The 16,313-nt window shown below is 46.7% G+C and overlaps 1 protein-coding gene across 5 annotated transcripts in view; it reads left to right on the top strand.

Moving 5' to 3' along the window:
• Positions 1-16,313, top strand: part of plekhg2 (pleckstrin homology domain containing, family G (with RhoGef domain) member 2) — an 80,304-nt gene that overhangs the window by 52,418 nt on the left and 11,573 nt on the right. For 2 of the 5 annotated variants that reach the window (XM_026191411.1, XM_026191415.1), the window contains 12 exons: positions 2,009-2,140; positions 3,065-3,247; positions 3,411-3,503; positions 3,596-3,682; positions 4,292-4,325; positions 4,418-4,516; positions 5,858-5,959; positions 6,930-6,968; positions 8,061-8,068; positions 8,597-8,743; positions 11,122-11,253; positions 11,810-13,586. In XM_026191411.1, the coding sequence (XP_026047196.1) occupies positions 2,009-2,140; positions 3,065-3,247; positions 3,411-3,503; positions 3,596-3,682; positions 4,292-4,325; positions 4,418-4,516; positions 5,858-5,959; positions 6,930-6,968; positions 8,061-8,068; positions 8,597-8,743; positions 11,122-11,253; positions 11,810-13,586 (2,833 nt within the window). The remainder of the gene's footprint in view (positions 1-2,008; positions 2,141-3,064; positions 3,248-3,410; positions 3,504-3,595; positions 3,683-4,291; positions 4,326-4,417; positions 4,517-5,857; positions 5,960-6,929; positions 6,969-8,060; positions 8,069-8,596; positions 8,744-11,121; positions 11,254-11,809; positions 13,587-16,313) is intronic. The other 3 variants (XM_026191414.1, XM_026191413.1, XM_026191412.1) reach the window with 3 other exon arrangements.

The raw sequence follows: 16,313 nt of genomic DNA, 5'->3' as shown, positions 1-16,313 counted from the left end.
CGCGTCGCGTCTTTAAAGACGAGCGGTGTGTGTCCTCGGCTACGTGTGCGGGGTTTTTCCCAGGACCAATAAAACGAGGATAAACTCTGACATCATCTCAGAGTCCAAACTTCTCTTTCCGCTCTGCAGCTGCTCTGTCACAGCTTTGTTCTGTCCTCTGACCACAGGTCCTTTACCGTCTGTGCTGCAGTGAAGTGCAGTTATGCTTCTGTCTCATGACACGCTAACGTGTGTGCACGTGTAGGACAGAAGTGATTAAAACGGCTGTTTCAAAGACAGGGACCGACTGAGACCAGCGTGGTCAGTCGCTGTCTACAAAGCAACACAGCTGTGCAAAGACGGCGATAAAGGTCAACAACGCCGAGTCCGTGAGCAGTCACATGCAGTCTGTCAGAGATGAAATGGGGATTAAACCGTGAATCCGTTGCCATCTGCACGCACAGAAATTTGCATTATTTACTTTAATTCAGAGTCTGTGCAGAACGCAAAGATCTGAAACTGCAGGACGGCCATCTAACTGCTAAACATACACAGGATCACGACCGGAGGACAGTCAGCGAGTCGGCTCCGCTGTGCAAAGAGTTGGTTGAGGTTTGAAACTACAGCTGCCCTAAAACTCAACTTATCTGATTTCAGCGTGTAGAAGAAGTAAAGCCAGCGGCCTCGAGTTAACGTGACAGGAAGACTCGTCGATCAGTCGTAAGCTCTGCTTCTCGTTGTCTTTGTTGAGTCAGTTTTGGCACAAACACCAAACAGATGCTGGAGCCCGTTTGTGCCGCAGTCAGCACCAGGAAACGGGGACTCTGTTAAATCACACGAGAGCGAACTGCAGGCTGGCCGTCGTCGTGTTCTCATTACTCTGAGGAGAAGCTCAGCAGACGTTTGAAACAGACGAGTCTCAGTTAAAGACTCGCAGCACAAAATAAACCCACAAATTCTAACAAATGAAATATTTACACACACGTGTAATTCTGCTCAGATACCACCTGATACTGCAGTATCATCGTGTGTATTATTGTGAACATGCAGAAATACTTGAGTAGAGTCAAAACGGATGAAACGATGGAAACAAGCTGAAGCGGTCCGGTTTAGGAGCAGAACCATTTGTTCTTCTGTGCCAAATTCCCATCGTTAATAATCACATCTGGCTGAATGGAGACTTGTGCTCCAGATGTTTAACATGACGCGCAAACACCTGGAAGAGGCGAGGACTTGTTCATCACGTCTGTTCACACAGAGCGTGCTTTAAAGGAGCACCTACGGTGTGAAGCTGAAGCCGCAGAGGCCTTCTCACTCAGCCGTCTGCTCCGTGAAGCAGGAACAGCTTTCCCAGTGAACGTGCCGAGTCTCCTCACTGGTCCCAGTCCAAGCCCAGCTCTAGGAGCGGGCAGGAGGATGACACAGCTGAAGCTGCTCTTTGTTCTCGCTCGTTGGTCTGCAGGATTTGCCGCTGCCGCTCTGATGACGGCGGCCAGTTTAAACATCGGTCAAACACGTGTTTGGATCCGAGCTGGGATTTTCCCAGAATCCTGAGCTGCTCCCGTTTCAGTCCATTCTGTGCTAAGGCGCTTCAGGGTGCAGTGGAATGTAACTGCACACATACTCTGAGCTACTTGTACTTCCAGTCCGATGCTTCTCACAGGGAAGCGACGCTTTTGACCTCCAGAGTTCACAGAACGACTCCATGAGCACGAATGAAATGTGGCTGATCTGCAGCTTCAGTCACAACCTTTGCAGTCCAATGTGCTATCCGCTGCGCCACAGAGCCGCACGGTGAGGTGGCTCAGTGGCAGTTTAAGGGTTAATGATGCTTCGCGTCCTCGTGTTCACGGTGGTCTCAAAGACGTCAAAGCAAACTGAGTAAAAGTTACGAGGACACAAACCACAGTTTATCTGAGGCTCGGAGAAATCCCCGTCTGTGTTTTGGCCTCAGCAGGCGGAGGATCAGAGCGGGGAAGGATCTCAGAGTGCGAGCTGTCTTTTATGTGCGGGTCTCGTCTCGTTTCAGGAACTTTCTAAGCACTTTGACAAGAGCGAGCCCGGATATGAGGTCGTGGAGGATGCCATCGTCACCATGACAGCAGTCGCATGGTACATCAACGACATGAAGAGGAAACAGGAGCACGCTGTGCGGCTGCAGGTAACGATGATCATGCAGGACCCCAACGTGAAAAAAGCTGCTGAGAAACATAAGGCCCGGGGGCCAGAATCGGCCCACCAGACTCTAAAGTGGCCCACTAGATGGCTCTGGAAGATGTGAAGGAGGGCACTGATACTACTCAAAGTAATTAAGTAACATGAAATTTCCTGTTTTTCATGATAGTTCAGCTTTTTACGACGAGTCCACAATAAAAAACAAAATGACACATTTACTCCCGACATGCTGACAGATTTCTTTCACTGATTTTTTTATCTGCGAAATCTGAGATGTCCTGTTGAAGTTACTCGTCTTTTTCTTATATGACGATGTTTCAGTTAAACGTCTTTACACTGACAGAATGAGGATGTTTCACTCGTCCGGTCCATGTGGCCCACGATGTAGATCACCTTGGACATCTTTGGTCTACCTACGAGCTACCATTCAGCAGCTATTAACAAAGACTGTATATGAAAGATGGACACAGCTACCATATGAGCTTGTGGATCGATATTTGCAGGTTTCATTGTTAGCATGTTAGCCATCGTTAACATGGGTTTGTGACCAGATTTAGCTGAGCTTTGGAGCGCAATCACTAGCAAGTTGATGCTAGTTAGCGAGTTAGCTTAGTTAGCATGTTACCTAGCTAGTTGTTGCATAGCTGGGACCCCCATGTGCTTTGAGAACCGATGAAGCCTTTCAGGTCTGAGGTGAAACATCTTTGAGAACCTAAAGACGTCCAGTTGCCTTCAGCACTGAGAACTTTGTGACCCATGCAGGCATTTTGAGAAAACTGGTTCTCTAGAGAACGCTGTGCTTTTCCAAAGAACCTTTCTGAAGATGAAGGATCGGTGCAGATCAGCAGGTTTAGGTCGGGTTCACTCCACTGTGGTTAGCCTGTGACCTTTCACCGATGTCTCGCTCCAGGAAATCGAGTCCCTGCTGGTGAACTGGACTGGGCCGGACCTCAGCGGGTTCGGCGAGCTGGTTCTTGAAGGTTCCTTTAAAGTCCACAGAGTGAAGAAGGAGAGAGCGTTCTTCCTGTTCGATAAAATGCTGCTGATTGCCAAGAAGAGGATGGAGCAGTTTGTCTACAGCACACATATTTTTGTAAGTAACAACACGTTTGAGGCCGTCGTGGGTTGTGTCTGCACTCCTGCATCACAACAAACACACATGCGACCCCCCAGGAAACAGAGGCTCATCGCCACAGCGATGCTCTGACCTTCAGGGTTCCTCACGTTTGTCTCTGTGTCTGCTCCTCCACCTGCAGTGCTGTAATCTCCTGCTGGTGGAGAATCTGAAGGACCCGCTGTGCTTCCGAGTGTCCGACCAGACCATTCCCAAACAGCAGCATGTAGTCCAGGTGAGGGAAACCTCGAGTCTCCGCCTTAAATCTGGATCTTAGATGCAGCGACCTCACTGTTTGTGTCTGGATCCTGTTTTTTTGTTCTGCAGACGAAGAATCAGGAGGAGAAGCGACTGTGGGTGCACTACCTCAAGAGGCTGATCGTCGAAAACCATCCCGCATCACTCCCACACAAGGTAAGCAGGTTCACATGTCCTGGTCTTCCTGTGTGAAGCTCCCACGTTCTCCCCACCATCCAAAGACACTCACATTAGATGCTGACTCTTACCTGCCCACGGGTGAAGTTCAGCACCGATCACTGTGGTTTGAAGCATATTGCTGCTCGCAGGAGATCCGATTGTTGAGTAGACCTGGCTGTGGTGGCTTTACGGCCTCTGTTAGCAGCTGATTGGATTGATTTGCACTGCAGTGAGAGCGCGATCTGTACCTGAGCAGCTGTTTATAATGTTCACAGCAAAGATCGAGGAAACATGCATGTAGTCGTGCTCCCAGCAGCAGCAGTAGAGTTTAGTAAAGAGTGCAGCGTTAGCAGCTTTTGTAGATCTTTGCTGCCCCCTGCTGGTGTAAACAGTAAGGAGCAGCAGATGTCCTGTAACATGAGCAGGATGGTGATACATCCATGTTTGTAACCAGGTTACAGTGGACACACTGACTCTGAATATTTAACATCCCACATCCAGCCAGCTAACTGGAGTCAGCGTCTCACCTGTTCATTTAAATCCACCTGGTTAATGTGAGGATTTGTCTTTGCTCACACGTCTGACTGATTCACTGATCGTTTCCAGGCGAGGCAGGTCCTGGGAGACAACTTCTGTCAGTGTGAGTCTCACACACACACACACGTATTCAGCATTTTTATATAACAGTTTTCAGCCTCTGCAGATGGAGTGACATCACTTCCTGTGTTTCAGCTCCTCAGTTCGAGCAGGACCACCTGAAGAAGTCATCTGCGTCTCCGCGGCTGGACGACATCCACGCCTATCACCGAGGCAGGCGTCAGTCAGGTCAGGGTCAGTCACCTCCTCCTTCTCGAGCTGCTCCTCATCTTCTTCTCCTGCTCACAGGTCATGACTGCGACTTGTTTGTAACACGTTTCCGAAAATGGGGAAAGCTGTGCATTAATCTAGCGTCTGTTTAAGTGGACGCACAGACTGGACATAAATAAAGGTTTTCTGAAGGATATGTGCTCATTCTGAGCTGAGCTTCAGTACACAACGCCGGACGTGTCTCCCGAACCTGCCTCATACGGCTCGGGCGTTTTTGGCTGCATGAAGTCAGCAGCAGATCTGGTCTGTACTCGGGTCAGTTTAGCCGGCGCGCTGGTTCGTGGAAAGCGAGCAGGGTGCAGGTTTGTCATCTGACCGAACAAAGAAAGAGTTCTCCGAGAAGCCTCAGAACCCGGAGGTGTGCGTCATCATTACTGGGACCTTCTCAGATGGCCTGGTTACCCCTGCCAGTGCGCTAATGGCCCCATCATGGATGCTAGCTTTGAACTGATAGAAGCCTCCGTCTGAGTGGTGGAGGTCGAGCTTCACGTGTGACTGCAGAGGTGACGGCGGTCCCTGCTTACGGTGACGTGTTCCTGAACCCACGCAGCGATCTCCAGCACACAGTCAGCTCCAAGAGCCTGGCGGCCACGGCCCCCCTGAGCGATTGCACAACAACTGTGCTAAAGTTTGACCCCCACCCCACGGCATTACTAAATCTAAGAATCTGAAAAACACGCTTATCAGAATCAGAAAGGGTTTTATTGCCAAATGTTGAGCAGGTTTACAACATTAGGAAATTGCTGCGGTACTTACCCATATGGAAAAGATATGTATAAATCTTATAAAGTTTGTATCTGTCTTGTTTGAAACTTGTATGAAAAGCATATAAGAGTGAAAACAGATATAAGCTCCCTTGAAAAATTATATAATGAAACTTGTATGAAAAGCATATAAGAGTGAAAACAGATATAAGCTCCCTTGAAAAATTATATAATGAAACTTGTATGTTTTGGATACTTACGAAAACAATGTATGAAAGTAATGAGAAAGTGGCCACTTTCATGAGTAATCACATACAAGTTTTTACTATTTCTTTTCCATATGGGTAGTGCAAACATACTGTCAGATAACGCTTAAATAAACATAAAAATTAAAAGGTTTTTTCTGGTTTGTGTCTATTCCAAATGACAGACCCGATCACCTCGTCTTAACTGTTTGAGAAACCTTTTGATAATATTATCAACTTTTGTGCACCCAAAATGTAAGGCGGCTCACAGTCATGTAGTCTATCATACCAGGAACGGGACAGTTTGAATTTCAACCCTGACACGAGGGCCTCTTTCTGCTCTGTTTGTCCTGCAGAGCCTCCAGAGCTGCTCATGTACACGCCGGAGAAGTCCAGGAAGAACCTGCCTCTGCTGCTGGAGGGAAACCTGCCGTACCGACGCACCAGGAGGCAGTCAGGTACTCAGACAGGCTTCAGCCACAGCTCAGGCTCAGAGTCTCCACCCTTTATTCATATAAAACAGCAAACATCTGCTTTTTGATGCTCTAATCAAAGAGACACAACGAAGCAGCAGGGAAAGTGAAACTGACTTTATCCAAACGGTGACTCACAGCAGCCTGAAACACTGCAGCTCAGAGTCCTGCATCGTGGAAGCAGCTATGAGATTGTGCTTTTAATGAATAGAATAGAATAAAAAATATGGGTCTATTATGGGTATGTTGCAATGTACACAGTATGAAGGTATGTTATTAATATGTTATAACTATAAGTGTGTACAGGCTATGAACAGGATGTAAATATGAAAACTATACAGAAATATGAACTTTGCAAGTTATAAACAGTCGTAGAAGTATAGTTATTGTACAGAATGATTGTCTATACAGTATTTACAGTAGTGCAGTTAAGATAAGTGAGGGTGTAGATAGTTTCTACAGAGGCTATATAAAGTGCTAGTGGTTGTGAGTGGTGGTTCAGTCCATGTTATTATTGTGTTTGAGGGTACAGTTGTCCATTGTGGGTGTGTGTATGTTCAGTCCATGAGTTTAACGTGGGTCAGATGTCAGGAGGCAGAGTTCAGGAGTCTGACAGCTGTGGGGAAGAAGCTGTTCCGGTACCTGGTGGTCTTAGTCCGGAGGCTCCTGTGGCGCCTCCCAGAGGGCAGGAGGGTGAAGAGTCCATGTGATGGGTGACTGGGGTCTCTGATGATTTTCCCAGCCCTTTTCAGACACCGCTTCCTGTAGATGTCATTTATGGCAGGAAGTCTGTGTGGGTGAAAGTATTTCAGTCAGTAAGATGAAGATTCCTGACATAACGAGGGTGAATGCAGGAAACTCAAAAACATGTTCTCTTTCTCGTTTCCACGAGACCATGTGTTGTGTAACAGCAAATATTATGTTGCAATAACCAGCCTCCCCTCCTCTGTTCCAGCTCCTGCCAAAGACATCGAAGCAGTGTTTCATCCCAACGGTGAGACGAGTCAGACTCTTATCCACATGATGAGGCCCGAACCCAAACATCACCCTGAGAGCTAAAATGAAACAAAGCAATCAGAAATGAACTGTGTCCGATTTCTCTGCAGGTTGAAAAAGCCGTCGCTGATAAGATTGTTGTTTTAGTTCATCGGGTTTTAAAGCTGCCACAGCTCCAGGGTCACGTGGAGGTGGAGAAGCAAAGAAAGCTCCCACAGAGATTCCTCCGCTGCAAACGACGGCGCTTAGACCTGGTTAATGTTTTCTGGCAAAACGATGGACTTTCTTCCGTCTTTCATCCACACTCGTTTTACTTCAAAACTAAATAATTAAGAGAAATCCACAAACAATATTGGTGAATAATCCCTCTGCTTTCCAGAAAACGGGAGTTTTCCAGTCATTTTCAGGTGGATTGCTCCCTGTTTGTGCGTTTGTTACAAACCCCGGTTTAGTGCCACAGTGATGTATGAATTGTGGGTAATCGTTTGAGCGGAGCTGGCAGAGATGCTCAGAAAGAATCCGTGAGCTCATCGGGAACCAGTCTCCCAGTCCGAGTGTGCGGACTTTGGTTCTGGGCCTGGATCTCAGTAACTAACAACAGCTGTTCACCACAACTTGTTTTTCACAACTTGTGAATAGAAATGGTGCAGTTCCACAGCCAGGGGGAGCTGTTGCTCCTGGAGTGACATTTACCTGCTGAAGCGCAGAAATCTGAAAGATGAGCTCTGAAACATCACGTCTGTTTCTGAATGGGAAAGCTGAAAGCTGCAAAGCTGAGGGGTTGCCACAGTGGGACATGTTTGAACTTGGAAATGTGTTTGCTCTGATATGCATGTCGTTGACTGCGAGAAGCAAATTAGACCGGACTCATGTTTCCTGCAGCTCTCGGGGTGTGGGTTTGGCTCGGGCCTGCCTGGCTCAAGCATTGTTCAAACATGAAACTTGTGGTTATGTAGTTTCAGATGCCAAGTTGCTAAGTGCCTGAAAACAATAATAATACTTTGATAACACCGTTCTCTTTGTTCTCATCCATCACGGCATCTGTCACCCGTCTCGCCCCACCGCTTCGCTCCACCCGGGAATCTCGCAGCTATGAAGGTGAGACCGCGTTCAGATTTCTGGCAAATGTGCAGCTCAGCTATTAAACGCTTCATTAACCATCAAAGATCCTCTGGTCCAACATCTCAACTACATCGTTTTTCACAATCAGCGTATAAACACGTATATTTATATATATATATATTTAAAGATTTCTTGTGATAATAGTTATTATTTATTTTTATAATCTGTACAGTTATATTTTCATGAGGTCTAGCTGGCCCAGATTATTATTATCGCTTCATAAATTTGTTGGGTGCTGAGCATGTCGGGGAGGGAATGGGAGGAAACTTAAACATGAACATTCACATTTATGTCAATATATGTATTACATAATACATATATGCATTATATATGTATATATGTATTATGTATATTTATGTCCATTTAGACGTATGTCTGTAGTTTGAGGGAGATTTCAGTGATTTCAGTTTGGAGCGCTGAACAGTGATGAGTGTGAGTTTGCACTGCTGGTTTTATGGTGTTTATGCTGGACTGTAAATCTAAAGAAAACTGTTACTGTAACAGCAGGCGGGCAGTGAAAGCGAGCTGTGCCACGCAGACAGCCTGGGCTCAGCAGGCAGCAGCAGCACGTTGGCCTCCTCCGTCATAGAGGTGGAGTCCGAGCGAGGCGGCGCCAGTTTGAAGCCTCAGCTACGACCGAACAAGGAGGAGGTAACTTTAGCTTGTGCTAGCACTCGTCAGCACTGCAGCCTCAGAGGATGTATCTGCGTTAGTGCTGACCTGATGTCAGGATGGATGGATGGATGGATGGATGGATGGATGAGTGAATAGACGGATGGATGGATGGATGAGTGAATAGACGGATGGATGGATGGATGAGTGAATAGACGGATGGATGGATGGATGGGTGAATAGACGGATGGATGGATGGATGGATGGATGGATGGATGAGTGAGTAGATGGATGGATGGATGAGTGAGTAGACGGATGGATGGATGGATGGATGAGTGAGTAGACGGATGGATGGATGGATGAGTGAGTAGACGGATGGATGGATGGATGGATGGATGGATGAGTGAGTAGACGGATGGATGGATGGATGGATGGATGGATGGATGGATGAGTGAGTAGACGGATGGATGGATGGATGGATGAGTGAGTAGACGGATGGATGGATGGATGGATGAGTGAGTAGACGGATGGATGGATGGATGAATGAGTAGATGGATGGATGGATGGATGGATGGATGGATGAGTGAGTAGACGGATGGATGGATGGATGAATGAGTAGATGGATGGATGGATGGATGGATGGATGGATGGATGGATGGATGAGTGAGTAGACGGATGGATGGATGGATGGATGGATGAGTGAGTAGACGGATGGATGGATGGATGGATGAATGAGTAGACGGATGGATGGATGGATGGATGGATGGATGAATGAGTAGACGGATGGATGGATGGATGGATGAATGAGTAGACGGATGGATGGATGAATGAGTAGACGGATGGATGGATGAATGAGTAGACGGATGGATGGATGGATGGATGGATGAATGAGTAGACGGATGGATGGATGGATGAATGAGTAGACGGATGGATGGATGGATGAGTGAGTAGACGGATGGATGGATGGATGGATGGATGGATGAGTGAGTAGACGGATGGATGGATGGATGGATGAGTGAGTGAGTAGACGGATGGATGGATGGGTGAGTGAGTAGACGGATGGATGGATGGATGGATGAGTGAGTAGACGGATGGATGGATGGATGGATGAGTGAGTAGACGGATGGATGGATGGATGGATGAGTGAGTGAGTAGACGGATGGATGGATGGATGAGTGAGTGAGTAGACGGATGGATGGATGGATGGATGGATGGATGGATGGATGGATGGATGAGTGAGTGAGTAGACGGATGGATGGATGGATGAGTGAGTGAGTAGACGGATGGATGGATGGATGGATGGATGAGTGAGTAGACGGATGGATGGATGGATGGATGAGTGAGTAGACGGATGGATGGATGGATGAGTGAGTAGACGGATGGATGGATGGATGGATGGATGGATGGATGGATGGATGAGTGAGTGAGTAGACGGATGGATGGATGGATGGATGAGTGAGTAGACGGATGGATGGATGGATGGATGAGTGAGTAGACGGATGGATGGATGGATGGATGGATGGATGGATGGATGGATGGATGAGTGAGTGAGTAGACGGATGGATGGATGGATGGATGAGTGAGTAGACGGATGGATGGATGGATGGATGGATGGATGAGTGAGTAGACGGATGGATGGATGGATGGATGAGTGAGTAGACGGATGGATGGATGGATGGATGGATGGATGGATGGATGAGTGAGTAGACGGATGGATGGATGGATGGATGGATGGATGAGTGAGTAGACGGATGGATGGATGGATGGATGGATGGATGAGTGAGTAGACGGATGGATGGATGGATGGATGGATGGATGAGTGAGTAGATGGATGGATGGATGGATGGATGGATGGATGGATGGATGAGTGAGTGAGTAGACGGATGGATGGATGGATGGATGAGTGAGTAGACGGATGGATGGATGGATGGATGGATGGATGGATGGATGAGTGAGTAGACGGATGGATGGATGGATGGATGAGTGAGTAGACAGATGGATGGATGGATGGATGGATGAGTGAGTAGATGGATGGATGGATGGATGGATGAGTGAGTAGATGGATGGATGGATGGATGGATGGATGGATGGATGAGTGAGTAGACGGATGGATGGATGGATGGATGGATGGATGAGTGAGTAGACAGATGGATGGATGGATGGATGGATGGATGAGTGAGTAGATGGATGGATGGATGGATGGATGGATGAGTGAGTGAGTAGACAGATGGATGGATGGAAACTTACATCGGCTCAGGAGCCCTGAGCTGAGCCAATTCCCACTGCAATCCCACTACAGTAATATAATAAAATGTATTTAATCAAACTTGTGCACAGATAGTAGGTTTGAAAACAGGACTGTATCAAACACTCATAGCATCCTTTTAATGGTGTCTTTTCATTTTTGTTTAAATGAGGAGAAGGAGGAGGAAGAGGAGCTGACCCCCTTCAGTCCTCCTCCCACTCTGTCCATCACAGAGGAGATCCTGGAGTTCATCAACCAGAGTAGAGCCAGAGAGGGGCTCGCTGCCATCCACACTCACATGACGGTTAGAAAACAGAACACCCACCATAACTTGACATGTGGTCAACCACGTTTGAGGACACGAGTCTGAGTCAGCCTCAAGTGGACTATATTTTTCTTTCTAGCCATACTTGTTTAGATTCATGAAACTGTCACACCATGTTGCGATGTCATTGATTATTCACTGATTTACTGAAGACCAACCTTTGTGAAACCTCACGTATAAAGAGGTCAAATCCTGGGTTTTGACATCTGAACATTGTGGCTTAAAATCTTATCACATGACAAACTGCATGTTTATCAGGAAAGAGCCTTAAGATAGACCATCCATTACCAAAGACCTCAAGCAAACAACTCCTTTACTACACATGTTCTTGTTCAAGGTTTTATTAATTTAACAAAACAAACCAAATTCAGGCAGATATTTGAACAAATTCCAGTGATTTCCCTCTTTTTCTTTAAACTATTCACTAAACTGTTAAGTAACACACCGGTGGGTGTCCATATCCCACCAGCTACATTAGCACATGCTAGGATTCATATGACTGTAAGTTTCTTCTTACTTTTTTTCCCCGGTACAGATCAAGGATGAGCCCAAAGAGCCTCTATCCAACCAGACCAACTTCACCTGCCCGCTGCCCCCAGTCACCTCCAGCCAAGAACAAACACACACAATGCCACAGGAACAGGAAAGAGCAGAGATTGAGGATGACATCGTCCAAAGTCAGACTGGAGAAAATGAGACAACAGAAAGTGAAATCCAAGAAATTCAAGTTGCAGAAAGTCAGGTGGAAAAGGGAGAAGAAGTGCTTGGAGAAGTACAAGAAAATGATAAAGAGAAGACGAAAACGAGTGAAAACGAGGATAGACACAAGATCGTTCCACCCCAAACACTAGACCTTCATCGATTCGTCTCAGAAGAGGAGGAAAGCAAAAACAAAGTCATACCGATAGAAGAAGAAGAGTCCACAACTTCCTCCTCAAATCTAGGAGCCCCTAACCAGCCCAACAAGAGATATCACCCGCCTACAAGAGGTTCCCACCTCACCAAGAGAGATAAGAAGATCATTGAAAAGATAAGAAGTTACTATGAGGCAGCAGCTGAGGCTGAAGAGGGCGAGGAAGAGGATGAAGAGCTTGCTGAAGAAGTAGGGTCAAAAAGGAGAAACAGTTTCTCACAAATTCCCTCTGGCTTGGTAAAGGAGACCATGTCACGCTTTGATGTCGGTGGTCACCAAGGGGAGTCAGAAAGTGGACTGTCCAAGTTCGAAGAACCAGAAAGAGATACTGATAGGGAGCACCTTTCTTCCTCTGGTCCAGTTTCTTCCCCATTTCCAGTACTAGCAGATGCAAAGAGTGATGGACAGGCTGATAAACCAATGAGCTCTTTGGATTTTCGAGAAGAGGACCGAGTCAAGTCTTCATCCTCTGCTGCGAGTAACGACGAAGAGACTCCAAATCCGGTAAATTTGCAATCAAACCAAAGCAGGCCTATTGGAGAAGAAACAAAGATTCAGGATCAAAATGAGAATGTTTGCAAAGGATCGTTGGTGGAAAGACGGGAGGAGAAGGTGGAAGGAGAGTCCAGAGATCAAACAACCATGCCTGGTGCTGGAAACCAAGCTATTACAAATGGGCATGAAGCTAACCCACCAGGCTCAACAGAGGCTAATGGAAGCCATGAAGAAACCTCTACACCTGTGAATACGTGCGAAAAACCTGAGACAAAAACCCAGAACATCTGGACTAGAACCAGAAGCAGAGACCAAGCAAAGGCCATTGGGAACCTCGAGGACCTTCCCAGTCAGATAAAAGTGGGTCGATGGTCTCGCCACTCCAGGATTGTCACTGCTAACCGAGCCCTGTTCGAGACCATGGGATCGGATGTGGCTGGTATCGGGTTATTCGAGGCGAACCCCGTGGTAGACCCTGTGCTGATAGAAAACTCAGAGCGTATTCTAAGCAAGGTCCAAACACTGGCTCGAATGTACAGCGCCAAAGCCAGCACCATGAAGGTCCCCCTGCATCAAAAACGCTCCAATAGTGGACGGAACCAATCGGTGGTTTCTGCTAGTCTGTCTGGACCCGCAAGCCCGAGCCAAAGTAGAAGTCAGATACAGGCTGAAGCTCAAGTTACAGCTGAGCACCAAAAACAATATGAAACAGAAACCGGTCAGTCAGAGTCGAGATGTGCAACCCAAACTTACTCCATGGTCAAAGTTCAAACCCAAAACGTAACACAAAGGCGGCAATGTCAGATTCAAGCTGAAGACCAGAACCAGACTCAAACCATGAGCTGGAAGACCAAAGAGATCCAGGAAGAGAGGACAGTAAAGACAGCAGAGAGCCTCACACCAGGTAAGCTGCCTTTTCTAAGACTTCCTCTAAGATGCTGTGACTTTGGGTTCTTTAAAGAGAGTCCAGGACCAAATTATTGTGTTAACATAAGATAAGATCTCTCTTTTTTGTCAGTGCTCATCCCACGTCGGCATTATGCACAACACAAACAACACAACACGGTAACTTAATAAATACAAAAAATGAAAAAATAAAAAGAACTAGAAAGCGAAAATTTCTGAAGAAATTTTAAGTGTGCCTATGCCGCCGCTAATCAGTATAGTTTGCCATTCAAACGGCTACAGAGAGCAAAACTCACCGGAGCAGCCATTCTCCACCATGAACTATGGTAAAACCAAACACCGCTCGCGCCTCACAGATGACAGCTTACAGTTTTGTGTAAAGATGAGGTGACTTCGTACAGCCCCAATTTGTAGACGCTGTGCGCAGAGGTTCATAAGCAGACCTGACAATGTTTGCATGAACACACTTTGAAGCATTACGTTATGGACCACTTTTCACACATAGTTGCTGTACCCACACAGCCGGCTGTAGCTTTTCATCTCATAGCCCGACACATACACAAAAAAAAAAAAAAAAAAAAAAAAAAAAGCAGAGAGAGCACAGACTTTACACCTGAGAGGCGTGATTGCAGATGCCGCTGAGGTGGGTCCACCTCCCCTGCAGCGGCACTGCAGACCACGCCCTGCCACACACATCAAACACGTAAAATAAATATTTATGCACTTTTCATTCACTTTTTGTTATTTTTACACAGTGTTCTGAATGATTAACAATGGTCTACAGCCAATCTTGTGTATTATTATACAAACTTTGGTTGTAAGATTCAGATAACTATTTAATAAAAGCTAAATATTTTATATGAGAGTAAGAAAGAAAAGTATATCTTTGTCTCATTCTCTCATCAGACAATACATGAACCTCTCAATAAACAAAATATTTGCTCGGCTTAAATGACAAACCGCTATTTTACACAGTGGAACACTTATTTTTAAACAAAACCAATGCAGTTCGCCACTGACAGTGCTTACCTTTGCACATCACAGTAAACACTGAACCAAGATGGCGCCCACGCGAACGAGAAATCTGAACTACGGTGTCCTGCAGAGGACAAATGGTCAAAATTGCTAAAATTTACAACATATATGCAGCTCAACAGCGACACCTTGTGACTTATTCCAGTCACTACCTTACATATACATAACGTCTTACCTGACATTCAGTTCACCGGACACTCATACTGAATCACCAGCCCATATAAATGAAAAATAACACGACAGCGTGAGCGGGCCTGGGTGTCAGCCAGCCCAGCCTGGGTGTCAGCCAGCCCGACCTGGGTGGCAGCCAAGCCGCGCTAGCCAGCTAGCCGGCTAGCTGCCATGCGGCGGTGAAACGTGAGCGTGAGCCGGCCTGGGTATCAGTCAGCCCGGCCTAGGTGTCAGCCAAGCCGCCCTAGCCAGCTAGCTGCCATGCGGCGCTAGCAGTAACATCGTGAGAGATATGGGACTTCTTGATAAAATATGGGACTTCTTGATAAAACGAGCAGATATTTGAAGTTTACACCCCTACATTCTCGCCTGAAAATAGGGGAGGCTGTCATAAAGTTCAACATCAGTAACTTAGCGCGCACAGCTGTATAGAAACTCCGTCGTGCTAGCACACAGTACAGTTATTGTAACTGTCAGCACAACGAAAATAAACTACACCTAAACTCGGTTTATATCTGACCCAAATAGAGTGCAGTTAATAACGTCTTACCTGAAATTCAGTTCACCAGCCGCCTGCTTCTCCTGCATTGGGTTTCCCTTATCCACGATTGAGCTCCGCGTTAGCCACCACCGGTCGATCGGTGTTTCTTTCCCCGCATACGAGGGGAAGAGACATATACCGGTGGCTAACGCGGAGCTAGCTAGCCACCGGTATATGAACAACTCAGTTATTTTTTCCACATCGACCAGCATCATCGGCCCATATAAACGAAAAATAAGTCCAGCTAAGACAAAGACTGTTTGCGGAGCGATCGGGGGTGAAAGGAGTTAGAGACGCCTCACTGAAAGCCAAGCCTGGGTGCTTTTGAGCGAAGCGGCGCTAGCTAGCCGAGCTAGCTAGCCGGCTAGCCGAACTAGCTAGCCGGCTAGCAGCAACATCGTGAGAAATCTGTTGCTAATATGGGATGTTTTGACAAAACGAGCAGATATTTGACGTTTACACACCTACATTCTCACCTGAAAACCGGTCGATCGGCGGCCGCCTCGCATGTTTCTTTCCCCACATATGAGGGGAAAGAGACACATACCGGTGGCTAGCTAGCTCCGCGTTAGCCACTACCAAACAACTCAGTTAGTTTTTCCTCATCGACCAGCATCATCGGCCCATATAAACGAAAAATAAGTCCAGCTAAGACAAAGACTGTTTGCGGAGCTATCGGGGATGAAAGGAGTTAGAGACGCCTCACTGAAAGCCAAGCCTGGGTGCTTTTGAGTGAAGCGGCGCAACATCGTGAAAAATCTGTTGCCAATATGGGATGTTTTGACAAAACGAGCAGATATTTGACGTTTACACACCCACATTCTCACCTGAAAATATCTTAAAAGTTTACTTTGTGACCTAGAAACACAAATAAGAGGAATATATTAAACCAAGTGGCAGCCGCCATTGTTTGACTGGTAGAGGCGTGCTTTGAATTGTGGGATATGCAGTTTTCCACCAAGCATACACCCTTGCCGT

Source organism: Astatotilapia calliptera, chromosome 14 (assembly GCF_900246225.1).
Source record: "Astatotilapia calliptera chromosome 14, fAstCal1.2, whole genome shotgun sequence".
In the NCBI taxonomy this organism is placed as follows: domain Eukaryota; kingdom Metazoa; phylum Chordata; class Actinopteri; order Cichliformes; family Cichlidae; genus Astatotilapia; species Astatotilapia calliptera.
The sequence above is the reverse complement of the archived record's forward strand: the minus strand, read 5'-3'. Positions and strand labels throughout refer to the sequence as shown.